The sequence below is a fragment of the Lithobates pipiens genome, unplaced genomic scaffold (assembly GCF_037356315.1).
Source record: "Lithobates pipiens isolate NorthernLeopardFrog02 unplaced genomic scaffold, aLitPip1_a1.2 Scaffold_16, whole genome shotgun sequence".
Classification (NCBI taxonomy): domain Eukaryota; kingdom Metazoa; phylum Chordata; class Amphibia; order Anura; family Ranidae; genus Lithobates; species Lithobates pipiens.
The window spans coordinates 546,452,715-546,471,989 of record NW_027507748.1 but is presented as its reverse complement, the minus strand read 5'-3'; the positions used below and the strand labels follow the sequence as shown (position 1 = coordinate 546,471,989).

Genomic DNA, 19,275 nt, shown 5'->3' with positions numbered 1-19,275 from the left:
TGCCCATTACACCATACTATTAATGTTCAGAAGGCTACAATGGTTCTCATGTATGTTGCCAGAATGCAGGCTTTGATGCAGTGTACGTGAAAAAAGTGTGTGTGTGTGTGTTCTCACTATATTGTATCTTTCTTTTTTTAGATCTGTGGGATTGCTCTCATAGGACTGGGCATCTATGTACAGATTTATCTTAACCAAACGCTGACCATTAGCAGTGCTTCAGCATCAGGAACGCCTATCGTTCTTATTGTGGTTGGGGTCGTCATCTTCTTCATTTCATTCTTTGGATGCTGTGGAGCTGCAAAGGAGAACTACTGCATGGTGACCACGGTAAGATAATATACCATGTAGATTTATTTTTATTGTTTTAAATACAATTGTGTAAAAAAAAAAATCTTAATTTTTTATTTATCTCCTTCCACTCTCCTGTTGCCAGTTTGCTGTTTTGCTGGGTTTAATCTTCCTGGTTGAAATAGCTGCTGCAATTGCTGGATATGTTTTCCGCAATCAGGTAAGCCATACGCAGAATATTTAATCTGTGGGGTTACTCATTTACAGCTAAAAGTCTTGGTCACTAAAATCTCTATTATAGGTTCAAGATGTCTTCAGAGATGCCTTAAATGACAGTGTTAGCAAATACAATACTTCACAAAAAGCAAAGGATGAACTAGATAGCATTCAGCAAACTGTGAGTATTCCAACTATTGTGTGTATCCTTTTGCATATCTAATGGTCTCTTCTTCACATAATGTTAATTATGTGCTACAGGAGTTTTAAACACTCTTCCTTTGATCATTCTCACAACTGCGCACACAGGTTCACAGCTAACATTTTGTACGACCTGACTGTTCTAATCAGGGGATGTACAAGGAGCTCTTTGCTACAGTAAAACAAGCAAAATGATTGGTACTTTTTTTTTTTTTTTTTTTTTTTTTTTTGGTTTAGGCTAGAAAGATAATTGAATGTACTGTGTAGTAAAGTCTATGCTAAAAAATAGCATTGTAAAATCTATTTCCAGTCCCAGACTGAGCTGTCAGCTGTGGCTTCACTGTGGAGACGGGTGCAGAAAAGTCAGTTAACAGAAGCCCCTTAGTAACTAGAGAGACACTAGCTGGCGGAAGTGCTGGATCATGGCTTGGTCGCCTGGTGGGACGGAAAGAGTGGCAGGAGTGGGAAGTTCCCTCTGGCTCCTTAGGGATAACAATCGATGGGGCTAAAAGCCCCCCCCCCCATGTGTTCAGGGACAAAAGCCCAGAATGCAAAATGAGGATTCAAACCTCCTCTTATGCTCACAGCCTGGCATTGTCAACTGACAAAGTCAAACGGCTTTGAGCTACTGCCACTCAAACTACTCTGCTGATTTGGACTCATCTAATTAGAGCTGCTGTGGCTAGGGCCCTTGGCAGGAGGATAACTAATTCTTAGAAGGGTCCTTTTCCGATCACCCTCTTAACATTTGCATTCATTTTTTGCTTTTTATTTATGGTACCTCAACATTGGTGTGAACAGGGCACATAACACTGAAAGGGTGATCCCGCAGGCCCCATGTCAGTTATTAATGTTTCCTCTGGATGGGGGGGGGGGGGGTAACATGTTCCTGTAACCTGGTCCCTAGATCTCATGGGCAAGGGCTCTGAAATGACCATTTAAGGGCATGCCATTATCTTCTCTTCTGTCAGGAGCAGCATCTCTGCTAGGGAAGTTGGCTGTGCTGCTGTTCCTCTGTTTTCAGTGCCTGGAGAGGGCCAGGACAGAGGTGATGTCGGCTGCCGAAAGCGCGGTGCAACACTCTAAAGTTTAGAGCGGCTATATCCTTTCCCTGCTGACAGCGTGGCTTATGCATGCAGGGGAAAGTAAGCTGCAGCGCTCGAGGGGCAGACCTACTGTGCTCCAAGCTGGCCCACAGGAAATACTTAGATGTCACTTCTGGGGCAGATGACGTCATCGGACGCCGGTTCTGTCCTTCATAGCGGCGCAAACGGGATGCTGGCTGCTGGTGTTTTGTTTGTTAAAGCAGCGAGGCTGTGGACAACTAAGTGGCAGGATGGATCCTACAGCAGTACCTGCACAAGCAGTAGATGAGATTACCAGCACCTCCACAGGTAAGCCTGGAGAGTTTGTCATCCACTTGCTATACGGGTGTTCCCTCCCCTCTCTGTAATAGTGTGTGTAATGGGACATTTTCCCAAGTGTTCTTCCAGGACAGCCCTTGAGAGATGGAGCTCCTCCCATCGACACAGGAAACACATTGCCACAGTTCAAAAGGCGGTCCCTCAGGTCCCTGGTCAGTCATTTGTGTTTCCTCCGTCGGAGGAACATGTTGCCAGGAACCTGGAGGCCCCTCTCAGGGGCTGCCTGAGAACCTGCAAGCCTAAGGGACCGGGTCCTGGTTTATGGCTGCAGTTTGGGTCCATACCTTTTTTTCTTTGGCTCGGGTACCGTCCAGCTGAACCGGAGCAGACCCGTTACCCTCCTCCTTCCAGTGCCGAGGTGGCCAGGGGCAGAATGACGCCGGTTTCCCCCAGGAGTGGTGAGTGGAACCTTCCATCTTCCCTCCTCGTTGCAGGGGGTCGGAGACGCCGAGCGTTCACTTCCGGCGGAACCGCGTCATCACTGCGTGCCGAGACTTCCGGTTCCGGGTCTCTAAGGGTACAAGGAGGAGAGGGAGAGCCAGCGCTGTGCCTGTAAAGCCCGACCAGCGTCCAGCTATACCGGATTAGCGGCGGGATTCGGAGCGTCAGAGGGGGACCATGGAGGCTATTCCCCAGGATACTCCGGCGGAGACAGGCACCAGCCAAACCCAGGTAGGCTGCTGGGCATGCTATTACTCTGGTGGAGTGGTGGTGTTTGTAGGCTGGGCCCTGTAGTACCCCACGGTGGCGGTTTACTCACAGTGAGGTTGTTTGTTAGTGGTGATTCTAAGAGGGACATGGTTCTGACGCTAAGAAATCCTTTGTCTTCTTATTTTCAGGCTAAAGAGATGCCAAGGGAAGACAAGACAGGCCGCAAAAAGTGTCCTAATTGTGGGAATAGGTTGTCCTCTGGCTCTAACAAAGCCCTATGCAAGCAATGCATTGCAAGCTTGCTTAAATCTGAGGCAGATTCCCCTTTAGCAAAGTTTTTGGGCTCCCTTAAAGAGGAAATGGCGTCGACCTTTAAGTCCCTCCGGGAGTTAATCACTGACGTGGGATCAGCTGCAGCTGCCTCCACGAGTAAAACAACTATAATCTCATCCTCACCATGCCTTACAACACCCAGCTCAGGGGAGCCCCGTATGGTCAGGGAGCCTAGCCCCACGTTGATTAGCCCCGAATCCTCTGACACTGACTCGGGTCAGGAAGAGGATCAAGCAGCATCTAAAGCCTCAAAATATAGATTATCTCTCGAGGAAGTAGATGAGCTAATGGGGGCTATCTATGATACGCTGGAAATTGAGGAGGAAGAAACTCAGTTATCCAGACATGATCAAATGTATGAGGCTCTGGGGAAAAAGAAAGCAAGGGTTTTTCCTATACATAAGGTGCTTTCTGACCTTGTCCTTAAGGAGTGGTCTGAACCAGACAAGAAGGTTTTCTTTCCTAAATCCCTTAAGAGAAGGTTCCCTTTTGATGAGAGCCCAGAGGCGGTCTGGAATAAAAATCCAAAACTAGACGCCCCTCTGTCCAAAATCTCAAAGCAGGCTGATCTGGCCTTTGAGGATATGGGCCACCTGAAAGATCCCATGGACAGGAGAACAGACATTGTCTTAAAGAGGGCCTGGGATGCCTCTATGGCAGGCTTAAAACCAGCTCTAGCCACTTCCTGTGTAGCTAGAAACCTGGAGTTCTGGTTATCGCAACTACAAGAACACTTAAAGGCAGGCACTCCTAGGGGGGAGCTTTTGAAATCTTTCCCTATGCTTTTTAAGGCCACCAGTTTCATCTCTGACGCCTCCACGGACTCAGTTAAATTTACGGCTAAATCTGCAGCACTTTCAGTGGCAGCAAGGAGGTCAGTATGGATGAAAACCTGGGGGGGAGACACGGCGTCTAAAACCCGCCTGTGCAGCGTCCCTTTTACAGGAGACTTAGTCTTCGGGCCTGAATTGGACTCCGCCTTAGAAAGGACGGCGGACAAAAAGAAAACCTTTCCTGCAAAAAAGAAAAATTTTCAAAGAAAAATTTTTCGTCCCTTTAAGGAACCCTCTAAATCAGAGAAGAGTTCAACCCCCAAAAAACATTGGTCGGGACATAAAGGGAAAGGAAAAGGGGGCATACTGTTTAGCCGCCCCAATCAGGATCCCAAACCCCAGTGACGTCAGGGTTCCTGTGGGAGGAAGATTAAGCAAATTTCTTCCTCAATGGGAAGAGACAACCTCGAACGAGTTTGTCTTAAACATAATAAAAAGGGGTCATGCGCTGGAATTTCACAGCAACCCTCCTTCCAAGTTTCTGGTGACAAAGCTTCCAAGTCACTCAGAAAAGGCCAGGGCCTTACCTTTACTAATAGGGGAAATGGTAGATCAAGAAGTATTGACACCAATCCCTATTCAGGAACAAGGGGACGGTTTTTACTCGCACATCTTTGTGGTAAGAAAACCGTCAGGGAGATTCAGACTAATTATGAACCTCCGTCCACTGAATCGCTCCATCCGTTACAAGAGATTTCGGATGGAGTCCATTTATTCCATAAAGAATCTCCTGCAGAAAGAGACATTTATGGCAACCCTGGACCTAAGGGATGCTTATCTGCACATTCCAATAAGGGAGGAATGCCAGAAATTCCTTCGGATGGCAGTGCAGATAGACACAAAGGTTTACCACTTTCAGTGCAGAGCACTTCCCTTCGGTCTATCATCCTCTCCGAGAATCTTTACCAAGGTTCTCGGAGAGGCTTTAGTTCCTCTGAGGCTTCAATCAGTCTCAATTATCCCCTACCTAGACGATCTGCTCCTAACAGCCCACTCAGAGAGTCGTCTTTCTCAGGACCTAGAATTGACTCAACTCAGTCTGAGTCGATTAGGGTGGATTGTCAGTCAGGAGAAATCCAAGACAACCCCAACACAGGAGATCCTGTATCTGGGGTACTGGATCAAGTCTGTAGATCAGAAAATTATACTGCCGGAAGAAAAGATTTTGAATCTGTGGCAGAGAATATCTTTTCTTCAATGCAGCCCCAAGTGTACGGTGAGGGAAGTAATGTCGGTCTTAGGTCTTATGACGGCAGCCATTCCAGCCGTACAATGGGCCAGGTTCCATCAAAGAGAACTTCAGGGTTTTCTGTTAGAACAATTAAAAGGCAGAGATCTGGAGGAGGAGGTATCGATCCCCTCAAGGGTAAAACGCTCCCTCTGGTGGTGGAAGGACAGGGAGAACCTAAACAAAGGGGTTCATTGGGTCCTTCCTATCACTTCAACACTAACAACGGATGCGAGCAGTTGGGGCTGGGGAGCCCACCTAGGCTCAAGCTGGGTCCAGGACAAGTGGACCCCGGAGGAGAAATGTTTCTCTTCCAATTGGAAAGAACTAACAGCAATCCTGAGAGCTGTTCTAGCTTTCCACCCCGCAATACAGGGTCACCATCTACAAGTCCGTTCAGACAATACGACGGCTGTAGCATACATAAACAAACAAGGAGGAACCAGAAGTCCTCGTTTGATGTTGGTAGCCAGACGCATTTTCCAGTGGGCAGAAGCCAATCTGGAATCCATTTCTGCAGTTCACCTGAAAGGGGAGCTGAACAACAAGGCGGACTTCTTGAGTCGACAGAGGATTTCGAACCAAGAATGGTCCTTACACCCAGAGGCATTCAATCTCATAACAGCTCACTGGGGAGAACCAGAGGTAGACCTTTTTGCGAGCAAGAAAAATGCAAAGGTTCCAAATTTTTTCTCGCTAAACCCAGGAGATCAACCCCTGGCGGTAGATGCCTTGCAAACTCCATGGACTTTCAGTCTGGCGTATGCATTTCCCCCTCTTCATCTCATTCCGAGGGTCCTAGCAAGATTCCTCAAGGAAAAAACCTGTTTGATTCTAGTAGCACCTTTTTGGCCCAGGAGACCGTGGTTCACAACGTTGCTACAATTGACAGACTGTCCGCCTCTAAGACTTCCCTACAGACAGGACCTCCTGTCGCAGGGACCTCTTTACCATCCGCAGGTCGCCACACTGAAGCTGTCAGCGTGGTTACTGAGGAGGAAATCTTAAGGAGTAAGGGCCTGTCAGACGAGGTAATTGCGACCTTACTACAGAGTCGCAAACCAGTCACGAGAGCTATTTACAAAAAAGTCTGGAAAAAATTCAATAGCTGGCTGAATGGCCGGGACATAAATACGGCTAATATTCTACAGTTTTTACAGGAAGGTGTAAACAAGGGTTTAACCCTAAGTACTATTAAAGTACAGATAGCTGCCTTAAGTGTATACCTAGATGAACGCTTACAGGAAAATCCTTTTGTCGCTAGATTCTGTAAGGCAGTCGCTAGACGCAAGCCAGTCAGAATCACAAAAGTCCCATCCTGGGATTTAGCAGTTGTGCTAAAAGCTTTCTTGGGGTCACCCTTTGAGCCTATCTCAGAGGCCTCCCTAAGGCTTATTACCTTTAAGACAGTTCTCCTGGTGGCAATCACTTCAGCCCGTAGGGTCAGTGAAATCCAAGCACTTTCCATCAGGGAACCATTCCTACAGATCCTAGAAGACAGAGTCATTCTAAAGACAGACCCTGGGTTCTTACCAAAGGTAGCATCTAGCTTCCATAGGTCCCAAGATATTGTCCTCCCTTCATTTTGTCAAAATGCAGCAAATGAGAAAGAGGAACGTTTTCATTTATTGGATGTGAGGAGGTGTATTCTAGAATATCTTAAAATAACAAATCCATTCAGAATCTCAGACTCCCTTTTTGTCCTTTTTTCCGGACAGCGTAGGGGACAGAAAGCTTCAAAAGTAACCATAGCTAGATGGATTAGGCTAGCTATAGCAGAGGGGTATAAGGCCTTGAATAGAGATCCTCCTGAGGGTGTTAAAGCTCACTCAACAAGAGCGTTGTCTGCATCCTGGGCAGAAAGAGCTGGTGCCACCCCGGAGCAGGTATGTAAAGCAGCCACATGGTCAAGCTTTTCCACCTTTACAAGGCATTACCGACTGGACTTAATGTCTAGTCAGGATCAGGCCTTTGGGAGGAAAGTCCTCCAGGCCGTGGTCCCCCCCTAATCTGGTAAGTACTTGGGGATCCTCTCAAGGGCTGTCCTGGAAGAACACTTGGGAAAACTGGAGTTAGTACTTACCGGTAACTCCTTTTCCGGTGGTCTTCCAGGACAGCACGATCCCACCCTTTATTTGATTGTAGTGATGTACTAATGTTATTACCTGTTATGGTTTATATGTTTTTCAGTTCCATCCTTCGGTTCTTGGTGAATGACTGACCAGGGACCTGAGGGACCGCCTTTTGAACTGTGGCAATGTGTTTCCTGTGTCGATGGGAGGAGCTCCATCTCTCAAGGGCTGTCCTGGAAGACCACCGGAAAAGGAGTTACCGGTAAGTACTAACTCCAGTTTTTCCTCCCTCCGGCATGTGGTGTTTCGGAGTATTTAGGTGGCTGATTACTTCATTGTGGGTCTTTTTTTTTTTTTTTTTTTTTTTTTTTTTTTTTTTTTTTTGCAGACAAAGACCCAGGACAAGGCCCTAGAGAAGCTACCAAAAGGAAATGTGCAAACAAATTGAGCTCCTCCATGGAGCAAAGCGGTTTGTTGCACCTGTATAGAAGGCCTAGTAAAGGATGACCTGGTAGCCTCTTGTCGGAAGATGCTGACATCTGTTAAAGATGAGCTTGCATCTACCTTTTTTTTTAAAACGCTAATTGACAAGACTCCAGCTGAGGGTCTGTCTTCAATTGGGGCTTCAGTCAGTAGCACTCCTCAGCAAGCAGAGAGCGAACACTCGACAGCTGAAGTCAGAGCTACTTCTTCTCTGAAAGAAGCGAGGTCAGAAGCCACTCGGGGCTAAAGGTTTAAGTCTTCAGAAGATGTGGATGACTTAAAGGCTGTCTACTACATGTGAATTGAAAGGGGATATTCAATTATCTAAACATGATCTTGTGTATAAAGGTTTGCATAAGAAGTCTAGTCATTCCAGTACATAGTTCCTTGATTTGATGCTATCAAACTGGAGAAAATCCAGAGAGCCTTTCTTTTTCTGGCAACCTAAGTTTCCTTTTGATGAGGGCGCAGCCATGGAATAAAAAGCCTAAGTTAGACGCACCTCGTTTCAAAAACCTCTGACCTAGAGTTTGATGAAATGGGCACGCTTAAGGACCCGATGGACAAGAGGGGATATCCTTCCCCACAGAGCTTGAGATTCAGCTGTTGAGAACCTTAAACTAGCTCTGGCCTTCACATGTGTAGCCAGAAATCTGGAGGTTTGGTTGACAGATTCTGACACATCTGTCAGCGGGTACCTCCTAGAAGTCTTTCCCTCCTTTTTTGTGCAGTGGGATTTTTGGCTGATTATTCCGTAGAGTTGGTAAGGATGACAGCCAGGAATTTGGCCATGAGAAGCCTATGGCTTAAAAACCTGGTCAGGTGATTCAGCCTCCAAGTTGCACCTTTTGTGGGCTCCCCCTTACGGGAGATCATCTTTTTGGCCCAGGACTGCAGGAGGCACTGGAAAGCACAGTGGAGGAAAAGGGGGGGGGGGGGGGTGGTCTAGTTTAATCCTCAAGCCACAGTGACTCGTGTTCCCCAGTCGGAGGAAGATTGAGGGCCTTTCTCCTACAATGGGCAGCAGTCAAAGCCCCTTCATCCTGGACCTAGTGACCAATGGGTACAGGCTGGAATTTGCTCACCAACAACTGGAGCGGTTATTGGTCACCTTTCCTCCCCAAGATCAAGAGGGTTGCTGATTTTTAAAGGATCGCTGGTTTGAATCCCAACCACAAGACTACCTGCCTGGAGTTTGCATGTTCTCCCTGTGCTTGCGTGGGTTTCCTTCCGCACTCCAAAGATATGCTGTTAGGTTAATTGGGAGTGAAGGTATTCTCGCGCCTACCTATGTGTCCTAAAACTAGTGTGGTTGCAGCAAAACACCGGCAGGGGTGTAAACCCTCCCCAGAATAAGTGATGGTGATTAAGAAATGGCGTTGCGCTCCAGCTAAATAAATCTAATTAAACTAAAATAAACTAGCATGTACCTTGGTAACAGCCAAAAATAAAGGAAGAATAAATGTGGGACTATGTGTTTAAATAAGCTCAGACAATGTGCATAAATTCTAAAGTGCAATACACCAAATCAAATTGTGCACTTAACATAAAAACTGGGTATGGTGGGTCCTCTATATATAATACAGAATGGCAGTGAAGCAGTGTTCAGTGCATGCAAATTCATAAGTAATAAAGTGCAAGAAAAAACAATGTAAATCTACATTGATGGTTTTTTTTATATATATATATATATATATATATATATATATATATATATATATATTTGAATGCTGGGTGTCGTTATACGAGTGCAATAAAAATCAATAAATGCACATAATGATAATGGTCCATGCACAGTGAAACATGTGTTTGAACAGAGGCTCCAAAACAGAAATAAAGTAAACTATAATAATGCAAAAAACATGTCCATTCAGTGGTCAAAAAAAAAAACAGTATCCTGCGTGCCCAAAAAAGAAAAAGAAAAAAAGCGGGAGGTGAATTCCACCAGTGTTCCTGTGCGTATTGTATCCTCACACTAGGTGCAGTAATTGCCTTACCTTACTGCTGTAAGGTAAACAGCACTTCCAAAGTGGCACTTGTTGTCCAATGTTGTAAGTTCAATAGGTGATGTAGTCCTAGGCACTCGTTCACCGTAGGCACGTTGTAACATGCAGAGAAAGCAAGGGGAACACTTTAATGGTGAAGTACGTATTCACAGTTTATTGGATATAAAACGAAGGTATAGGTACTCACATTTAAAACAGATAAAAATAAGCACAACTAAACGAACGCGCGCCACGTTCGTGCTTCCGGACGTCACTTCCGGTGTCCTCACTGGCCAATTGTGTTCCTACGCGTATCGTCATGTGACTTCATCAGGGAAGTCCTGATGAAGTCACATGACGATACGCGTAGGAACACAATTGGCCAGTGAGGACACCGGAAGTGACGTCCGGAAGCACGAACGTGGCGCGCGTTCGTTTAGTTGTGCTTATTTTTATCTGTTTTAAATGTGAGTACCTATACCTTCGTTTTATATCCAATAAACTGTGAATACGTACTTCACCATTAAAGTGTTCCCCTTGCTTTCTCTGCATGTTACAACGTGCCTACGGTGAACGAGTGCCTAGGACTACATCACCCATTGGACAACAAGTGCCACTTTGGAAGTGCTGTTTACCTTACAGCAGTAAGGTAAGGCAATTACTGCACCTAGTGTGAGGATACAATACGCACAGGAACACTGGTGGAATTCACCTCCCGCTTTTTTCTTTTTCTTTTTTGGGCACGCAGGATACTGTTTTTTTTTTTTTGACCACTGAATGGACATGTTTTTTGCATTATTATAGTTTACTTTATTTCTGTTTTGGAGCCTCTGTTCAAACACATGTTTCACTGTGCATGGACCATTAGCATTATGTGCATTTATTGATTTTTATTGCACTCGTATAACGACACCCAGCATTCAATTATATATATATATATATATATAAAAAAAATTTTTTTTTTTTTCTTGCACTTTATTACTTATGAATTTGCATGCACTGAACACTGCTTCACTGCCATTCTGTATTATATATAGAGGACCCACCATACCCAGTTTTTATGTTAAGTGCACAATTTGATTTGGTGTATTGCACTTTAGAATTTATGCACATTGTCTGAGCTTATTTAAACACATAGTCCCACATTTATTCTTCTTTTATTTTTGGCTGTTACCTAGGTACATGCTAGTTGATGTTAGGTTAATTGGCTTCTGTCCAAAATTGGCCCTAGTATAAGAATGGAGACCTTGGATTGTGGGCTCCTTGAGGGTAGGGACTGATGTGAGTTTGCAATGTCCCTATCCCTGTACAATTGTAGAATCTCACGCAGGTTGGACTGGTGTCTTCAACCTTAAGAACGATGTAAGAGAAGGCAAAGGCTCTGGGTCTCCAAATTGGAGACTTATTGGATCAAAAAGTCCTGATCCTTGTTCCCCGGTCAGGGCAAAGGGTTTTATTCCCATATTTGTCAAAGCCATCAGGAACATTTTTTTGGCTTATCCTGAACCTTCATTCTCTAAACCGTTCACTTAGATACAAGCACTTCCGTATGGAGATGGTATTCACAATCAAAAATCTGCTCTACCCAAACTGCTTCATGGCCACTTTGGATTTGAGGGATGCCTATCATCCAGCCTTCCAGAGATTCTTGCGATTAGCAGCCAAGATGGGAACAAAGACTTGGCACTTTCAAATTCAAGCTCTTGCCTTCCGTCTGTCCTCAGTCCCATGCATTTTTACAAACCTATTGGGAGAAGCGCTGCCTCTGCTAAGGTTAAGGGTGATGACTATTAGCCCTTACCTGGACAACCTCCTTGTGGTGGCAGTCATAACAGAAGTTGTTAGCAGATCTCCAGCCTGGACAAGACTTCCTACAGTCACTAGGCTGGTTGGTAAATGTAAAGTCGTTACTGCACACTCAACTAGAGCCTTGTCTACATCTTGGGCTGAAAGGGCTGGTGCCTCACTGAAACAAATTTGCAGAGCTGCCGCATGGTCCAGTTATTCAACCTTCATTAAACATTATCGCCTGGATCTATCTGCTCAGGAACAGGCGTTTGGTCATAAGGTCCTTCAGGCAGTTGTCCCTCCTGAAGACTGCTAACTTCAGGCTCATGGGCTGTCCTGGAAGACTCATGGAGAAAAGCTGAGTTGGACTTACCGGTAACTCCTCTTTATGATAGTCTTCCAGGACAGCTGGATTCTCACCTGGTTCTGTCTGATGTGTATCATGCCTGTTTTTGCAGGGTTGTCCTATGGTTCTTGAAGACTGACATGGGGCCTGGTGGTGGTAAAGTTTCCTGTCCTGGAAGACTCTCGGGAGCTACCGGTAAGTCTAACTGCTTTTCTGCATGGGCACAACAGTACTTCTGTGCCCTGTTTACTAGAGTTGCACAGTTTTTTGGTTAAAAAAATCGCCATCTCGCTTCAACCCCCCCCCCCCCCTTTTTTTTTTTTTTTTTTTTTTCAATCTCTATTGCACAGTTCCCTTTTTGTTTCATGAAACAAGTGTAGAGACTTCTCTGCTAACCCAGCTGTCAAAAGAAAACCAAGTTTTCTACATTGTGCTAGTAGAAACATTGTAACTCTTCCTCTTTAGATAAAAGGGATAAACTTCTATGTGTAAACACCCTTTCACCCATGGTGTCTGCGATTCAACACAGCTATTTTTAGCTGCGTTTTATTGTCAATTTGCAGCACATGTGGGGTGCTTTTAACCCCTATCGGCCGAGAGCGTTGAAATTGCCAGCAATGGCTGTGTTTTGCCGATAGTATAGCCAAGCTGCCTCATTGATTTCAATCGGGAGGAGCGGTAAACGTATCACTTCAAAGAAGCTGCTGGCAGAACTTTTCCTGACACCCTGCCAGTGCACTGCTCCAGTGTGAAAATCCTCGGGCTTTCACACTGGTGACAATGGAGCAGCTGTTTGAGGGTGGATTGCAGGAGCTGTTTTCTCTTATATTCACTGACCGACACAGCTCCTCTTAGCCATTGGGTTGTTTGCCCTATTATTGGAGATACTAGGCATTAGTTGTAACGCAACACTCAGAACTTGGTTACACCCAGGGGGCAGTCTCTTGGGCAAAAACCCTCCAGTCTGCCTGACAGACCTTAATTTTATTTTGCCTAGAGAATGACCTAGGAACCCTGCAGGCCCATCTGTCTGGCTTTTTTTTTTCCCCCGCAAGATGATTGATCCTGTGCTCTATCAACAGCCGGCTGAGTGACAGGCTGCATACCCTTATCCGTGTAGTCTCCCCAGTCCGGCCATTGAGTACTTGCAGGCCACAGCTACACGCTCGGCAGGCCACGACGAAACGGCTCCAGAGGCGGTCATGGGCTTTTATGCTCCGGGGCATACATATGACTGGGCTACTGATGTCTGCATCACAGTATGCCGGGCCAGCAGCCACCCTGTACTTATCAGTGATGGAATGTCTCCCAGCTCTTCAGGGCTGGTAAGTACAGCTCTCCCTGCCTTGGCGGGGCTGAGCAGCTGGGCATTCCCTGGCAGGTCAATTCGGGGGTCCCTCACCTCCCTCTTTTCTCCCATGTCCCCTGTCTGTGGGGAGATGCTGCATGCGGCTGCTGAGCGGTGTGTGCCTATACGGGCTCTCACCTGGGTTGGAGGGGCTGCGCTGCCTAGCTGTGTCCTGGGTCCTGTTCTTCATTCCCCTGGAAGGTGTCTGAGGCTTTGATGTCTTGTATGGTGCTGTGTTCACTGCCTTTTTTTTCCTGTACCTCATGAAGCTGCTGGTGGCCATTTTTTAGATGTGGGCAAGGGCAGCATGCTTTCCTAGGCTTCAGCGGCCATTTTCCTATTGATCTCCTATACCAGACACTGGCAGCCATTTTGTGGAAGTGTGTGTGTTTTCTCTAGCAGCAGCCATTTTTTTGTGTGTGTTTTTTTTTTTTACTCTTTGTACTGGACGCTGGGTGGCCATTTTATTGCAGCCTGAGCACATTTCAGAGCAGTTTGGTGCTATTTGCAGAGGCTGCCACCGACAGCTTTTGTTTCCTCTGCACCTGGGAGCCCACAGGGACTACAGGCACTGCTTGTGGTGAGTCCAGTGGGAAAGGGCCCCTCAAGGAGGGTGGGACTGTCACTGTCTTAAGTCCCCTTTGGGTGACAGACAGGGTAGGATCAGATGGCTTCAGAAACTGGTCTCTTCCCCCAAAATCCAGGCAATTGCAGCCAGGTCACCTGCAGACTGTGCAGTGCCCATGGACACATGTCAGACAGTGAGGATGAGTCTGGGTCCGTGCACGACAAAGCACTTGTTGGAGCACTAATCACAGCTGTGCATGATACCCTGAAGATTGAGGAGCCACCTGAGGTGTTCCCGTATCTGACTTAATTTGACAAGTTCATTTCCTAAGGAATGGGGTCGCCCGCAATGGACCTCTTCGGTCCCTAAATACATGGTGGTGCGTTACACACCCCCCCCCCGGAGAGCCTTGTCAAAAAATGGTCGTCTCCTCCAGTTGTGGACCCCCCCCCCCAACCCCGTATACAGGTTAAATAAAGTGAGGACTTCTGCATTCAAGGATCCCACGGGCAGGAAGGCCAAGGCAGTGGCTCGTTCCTTGTTTATGGTTGAGGGGTCAGCCAGTGTGACCAGTACTAGCATCCGCACTTGTGTTGTAGACACTGACTGGGCAAAACTTTTGCTCTGCGACATGGGAGAGCAACAGGCTTGTCCTGTCTGCGTGGAGCTAGCAGACCAACTAGTGCAAGGCCTTAAAGCGGAGGTCCAAAAAGTGGAGCTTCCACTCATTAGAACCCTCCGGCGCTACAATTGGCACCTTTCAGGGGGGAGGGGGGTGCAGGTACCGATACAGTACAGGTATCTGCACCCACTTCCGGCGTAGATTCTGCAGAATGTACGCCCTTTTCAGAAGGTCCCCTGCTGGGGAAACGCACGGATCCCAGAGACAGCAGGGACCATCCTCATCGCGACTCGCGTGTGCGCAATAGGGAACCGGTAAATGAAGCTGCAAGGCTCAATTTCCTGATTCCCATACCCAAGATGGCGGCAGCACCCGAGAGACTATCGAGAGATCGGCTTCGGGTGCCTACATCGCGGGCGCGCTGGGCGGGTAAGTATCATCATTATTTTAAAAGTCAGCAGCTGCAGTATTTGTAGCTGCTGGATTTAAAAAAAACAAACGGCGGACTCCCGCTTTAAGCGCATCTGTAATGCGGTCCTGGATACTCTCCCTTTGTTATCCAGGGCTTCAGTGTCAGCTGTGGTGCTGAGGCGCCTGATTTGGCTAAAATGCTGGTCTACCGACCAGGCATCCAAAAAAGACCTAACGGATCTTCCCTTCCTTGGCGACTGGCTTTTTGGAGCTTCCTTGGATAGGATGACATCATTAAAAATGCCACTGGTGGTAAGAGTACCCTACTCCCACCGGCCAGGAAGGCTAAGGAGCCACGCCGTAGGCAAGGGCCTTCTTTTTCTGCTCACAAGCGGCTTTTTCGTCCGCCCGGCGCTCTGGCAAAACTCCCCCAGCCCATCAGGACTACCACGGACGGTTAAAAATATCCCTGGAACTGCAAGCCTGCAAATAAAAGTGCTACCGCATGATGGTTTGCCTCCATCCATGTCTCGGGTGGGGGGTGGTAATCCGACCAATGGGTCTGCAATCTGATTTCCACAGGCTACAAGATAGTTTCTCTTGGCCGCCAAACAGATTCTTCCCCCTCCAGCATACCCATATCTCAGGCTTGCCGGGAGGCCCTCTTGGGGGCAGTAAGGGACCTGCTGAATCGCAGGGCGTTTGTACCGGTTCCGGAATCGGGAACACTTCCAGGGATTCTAGTCCAAATCTGTTTGTGGTTCCCAAGAAAGGGGTATGTCCAATCTTGGACCTAAAAGCCCTCAATCACTTTGTAAAAGTGCAGAGGTTCAGAATGGAATCGGTTTGCTCAGTAGTCGCTGCATTCCAAAGGGACTCCCTGGCATCCTTGGACATCCAGGATGTGTACCTGCACATACACATATGCCTTCGACATCAAAAATTTCTGTGGTTTGCAGTCGGAAGCCCACTACCAGTTTGTGGCTCTTCCTTTTTGGTCTGGCATCAGCCTCCCTACGACCAAGATGTTGGCTCCAGTTTTGGCAATGTTTGATTCCAATCGTGGGATACCTATCTCCTCCCTGAGGGCATTTTCCACAAAATTTAGAGGCGGATGTGGCAATCACAATGCAGACCCTGTAAGAATTTGGGTCGCTGTTGAACCCAAAGAAGTCTGTGATTGTACTGACCCAGTGTCTGGAGTACCTAGGCTTGCTGCTGGACTCCATGGGAGTGAGGGTGTTTCTCCCTTCAGACAAACTGCAGACTCTCAGATCCGTGGTAAAACTGCTTATGAACTGTAAGTGGTCGTCACTCCGCTTTTGAATACGAGTACTGCGACTCATGGTAGCCTCCTTTGAGGCAGTACCTTATGCCCAGTTCCACACGAGTCCTGCAGAAGGAAATTTTGACAAAATGGGATAAATCTCAGTTGTCTCTGGATTGGCAGGTCCTGGTGAGTCAGTCAAAATCTCTGATCTGGTGGTTTAGGTCCCCAGTTATTCAGTCCAGAAAATTGTTCCTACCTCTGAAGTGGACAGTGATCACAACGGACGCCAGTCTATCTGGCTGGGGTGGAGTGATGGGGGCTCAGTTGACCCAGGTCCTCTGGTCAACGGAAGAATCTAAGTTGCTGATCAATCTGCTCGAGTTAAGCGATCAGGCTGTGCCGCTACACATGGTCTGAGACCGCAAGGGCATCCGATCAGGATCCAGTCAGACAACGCCACTGCAGTGGCATATGTCAATTGCCAAGGGGGAACGAGAAGCTCAGCCGCTGCACGGTAGGTCGCTCACATACTTCGGTGGGCAGAGCGACACGTACCGGCCCTGTTGGCCATTTACATCCCAGGAGTGGAACTGGCAGGTGGACTGAGTCGACAGATGCTGGACCCAGGAGAATAGGCATTGCTTCCAGAGATTTGGGTTACTGTGCCTGAAGTGGGGTACACCAGACGTGGATCTTCTGGCCTCCCGTCTCAATCAGAAGGTGCCATGATTCGTGTTCAGGAAAAGCGATCTGTGGGCAGATGCGTCAGACTTGCTGGTGGCTCAGTACCAGCAGATCTACGCCTTTCCTTCACAAACTGTTACCACACCTGCTTTGCAGAGTGGAAGCCAAGGGGATCCCAGTGATACTTATTGGCCTCAGCGTCCTTGGTACGCAGACCTGGTGCATCTGGTGGCAGATGCTCCCTGGCAACTGCCGTTGCGAGAGGACCTTCTTTCTCAAGGTCTGATTCTTCATCCTGCTTTACCATCGCTGGCTTTAACGGCATGGCTATTGAGAGCCAGGTGTTGAGGAACCACGGTTTGTCAGACTCGGTGATCCCAACTATGTTTAAGAGCACACCTTTTCTTCCCGGAAGATATATCATCGTACTTGGAAGGCCTACATCTCCATGTGTGAGGAGAGAGGATGGCTCCCATGCTCCTTTTTCTCTATCCAGGATCCTGCTGGGGGTGGCATGTTTGTTTAAAGTTTCACTAGTTCCCACTTGCCATGGTGGATGAAGTTTCTCTGCTGCTTTCCCACCCCTCGTTTGGCACTGGGGACATCCCAATGGCTGAGAGGAGCGGTCGGTCAGTGAATATAAGAGAGAGTGTGTGTGGTGTTTCCCCCCCCCCCCCCCCCCCCCATTATACTGCTTGACATACTGAGGTCTGTCTGGCAGACTGGTGGAAGGTTGTTGGCCAAGGGACCGCCCCCTGGGCAGAACTAAGTTCTTAGTGTTACAACTAATGCCTAATATCTCCTAGTAATAGGGCAAACACAATGGCTAAGAGGAGCTGTTGGTGAATTTTGTTTGCATTTTACGGTGAGTACAGAATCCGAATTTTAACACTATAGCGCCTGCACAACACCCTCAGTGTGAAAGGGGTTAATGCAGGGAGTTTAACCACCTAAAGTCTAAACCTTTTTCTGACACTTGTTTCTTACAAAGTTAAAATCCTGTGGGGGGGGGGGGTTCCATCCTCCTGTGCAAGCCAAAAAAAATCACCACTGCGGCTGGGCAGAAGGCTGCAGTATCTCCTTCTGTGGTGTTCAGGCATAACATTGATACTTCTTGACGACTTTCTCAAGGCTATGCAACAGATTTCTTGTGACGAATACCCCAAAGGATCCAGTAAAAGCCCGGACCATGAATTCCCTGTCAAGGGGTCTGATGCAACAGGGTATAGTGGTCAAAGTACCACCAGGAGAGCAATACTGTGATTCATAATCTACGTTTCAGGGTCTTGCTTTTTGGTCTTATTCGCACAACACATTTTTACCAAGGTGATAGCAGCCCACCTAGGAGAAAAGTTCACCCAAGGGAGTTGGTCCAAGAAGCGAGGCGACAAGATCCTCTATTTTTCAAGAATTATATATTTATTTTTTTGTTTTTTTTTTTTTAGATCGCCTTCGCTCTAGTGATATTCGCGCAAGAGCTCCAGTCCCTCTATGTTCAGGTGTTGATGGACAATGCCACTGCTGTGGCTTATTTAAACACACAAGGGGCAAGTCTTTACAAGCATTGGGAACAGATTCTTCTGTGGGCAGAGACTTCCTAAGCAGGTGCCCCATTCAGGAAGTGGAGTAGTCTCTGAATCCAGAGGTCTTTGGGAGGATCTCCAGTATGTGGGCACAGTCAGAGGTGGACCTGTTCGCCTCAAAGGAGAATGCACAGGTGCCTCAGTTCTTTTCTCTAAACCATCTTGGTGGGCCCCGAAGGACGAATGCCCTGGTGCATCCATGGAAATTGCACCTTCGTCACTCTTCCCCCTCCCCTATCCAGTTAATTTCACTGGGTGTTTGAAGATCCTACAGGAAAAGGTACCAGTTATTCTAATTGCCAAAGTTGTTCTCAAACCTAAGAATGGTGACCAGACCTTGTTGGCATCTACCCCTTGGCAAGATTTGCTAATCCAAGGTCCAGTAAATCGCCCAGATGTGGCCAAGCTGTCCCTTGCAACATGGTATTTGAGGAGCACATACTAAAGAATGAGGGTTTTTCAGACCATCTGGTTACATTTGCTATCAAGCATAAAGAAGGTAACTAGAACCTTCAAAACGGCTGTGGAGCCGAGGTTCCCTACCCCTGATCTATACTAAAGTCAGGAAAGTATCATTCATGGTGCATATCTGCTCAAGACCTGAAGAACCTTGTGTCCATTTTGGAGTTCTTGCAGGAGGGGGCAGATAAAGGTCTAGCAGTCAGTAACTTGAAAGTACAGGTTTCTCCATTGGCAGTCTTCCTAGAAAGATCTGCCTCAACCTCTGGTAGTTTAGGTTTTTAAGGGTAGCGCCAATGAACCTTACCCAAAATGGGACTTCTCGGCAGTCCTGCAATCACTAGCAAAATCTGTTTGAACCTCCTGGAGGAAATGTCACGCAATTGTCTCTCTGCCCCGGTTTGCATTGGAGCGATTTAACATGCCAAATCGGTGGCACAATCCAAATCACATTTGCGGCAGATACCCAAAAGTTGTTT

General features: G+C 47.2%; 1 protein-coding gene across 1 annotated transcript in view; it reads left to right on the top strand.

Annotated features, from left to right (window-relative positions):
- The window catches only part of CD63 (CD63 molecule), a 53,959-nt gene that overhangs the window by 19,860 nt on the left and 14,824 nt on the right, over window positions 1-19,275 (top strand). The window contains exons 3-5 of the mRNA XM_077483369.1: window positions 142-330; window positions 437-511; window positions 593-688. Coding sequence (XP_077339495.1) covers window positions 142-330; window positions 437-511; window positions 593-688 — 360 coding nt within the window. The remainder of the gene's footprint in view (window positions 1-141; window positions 331-436; window positions 512-592; window positions 689-19,275) is intronic.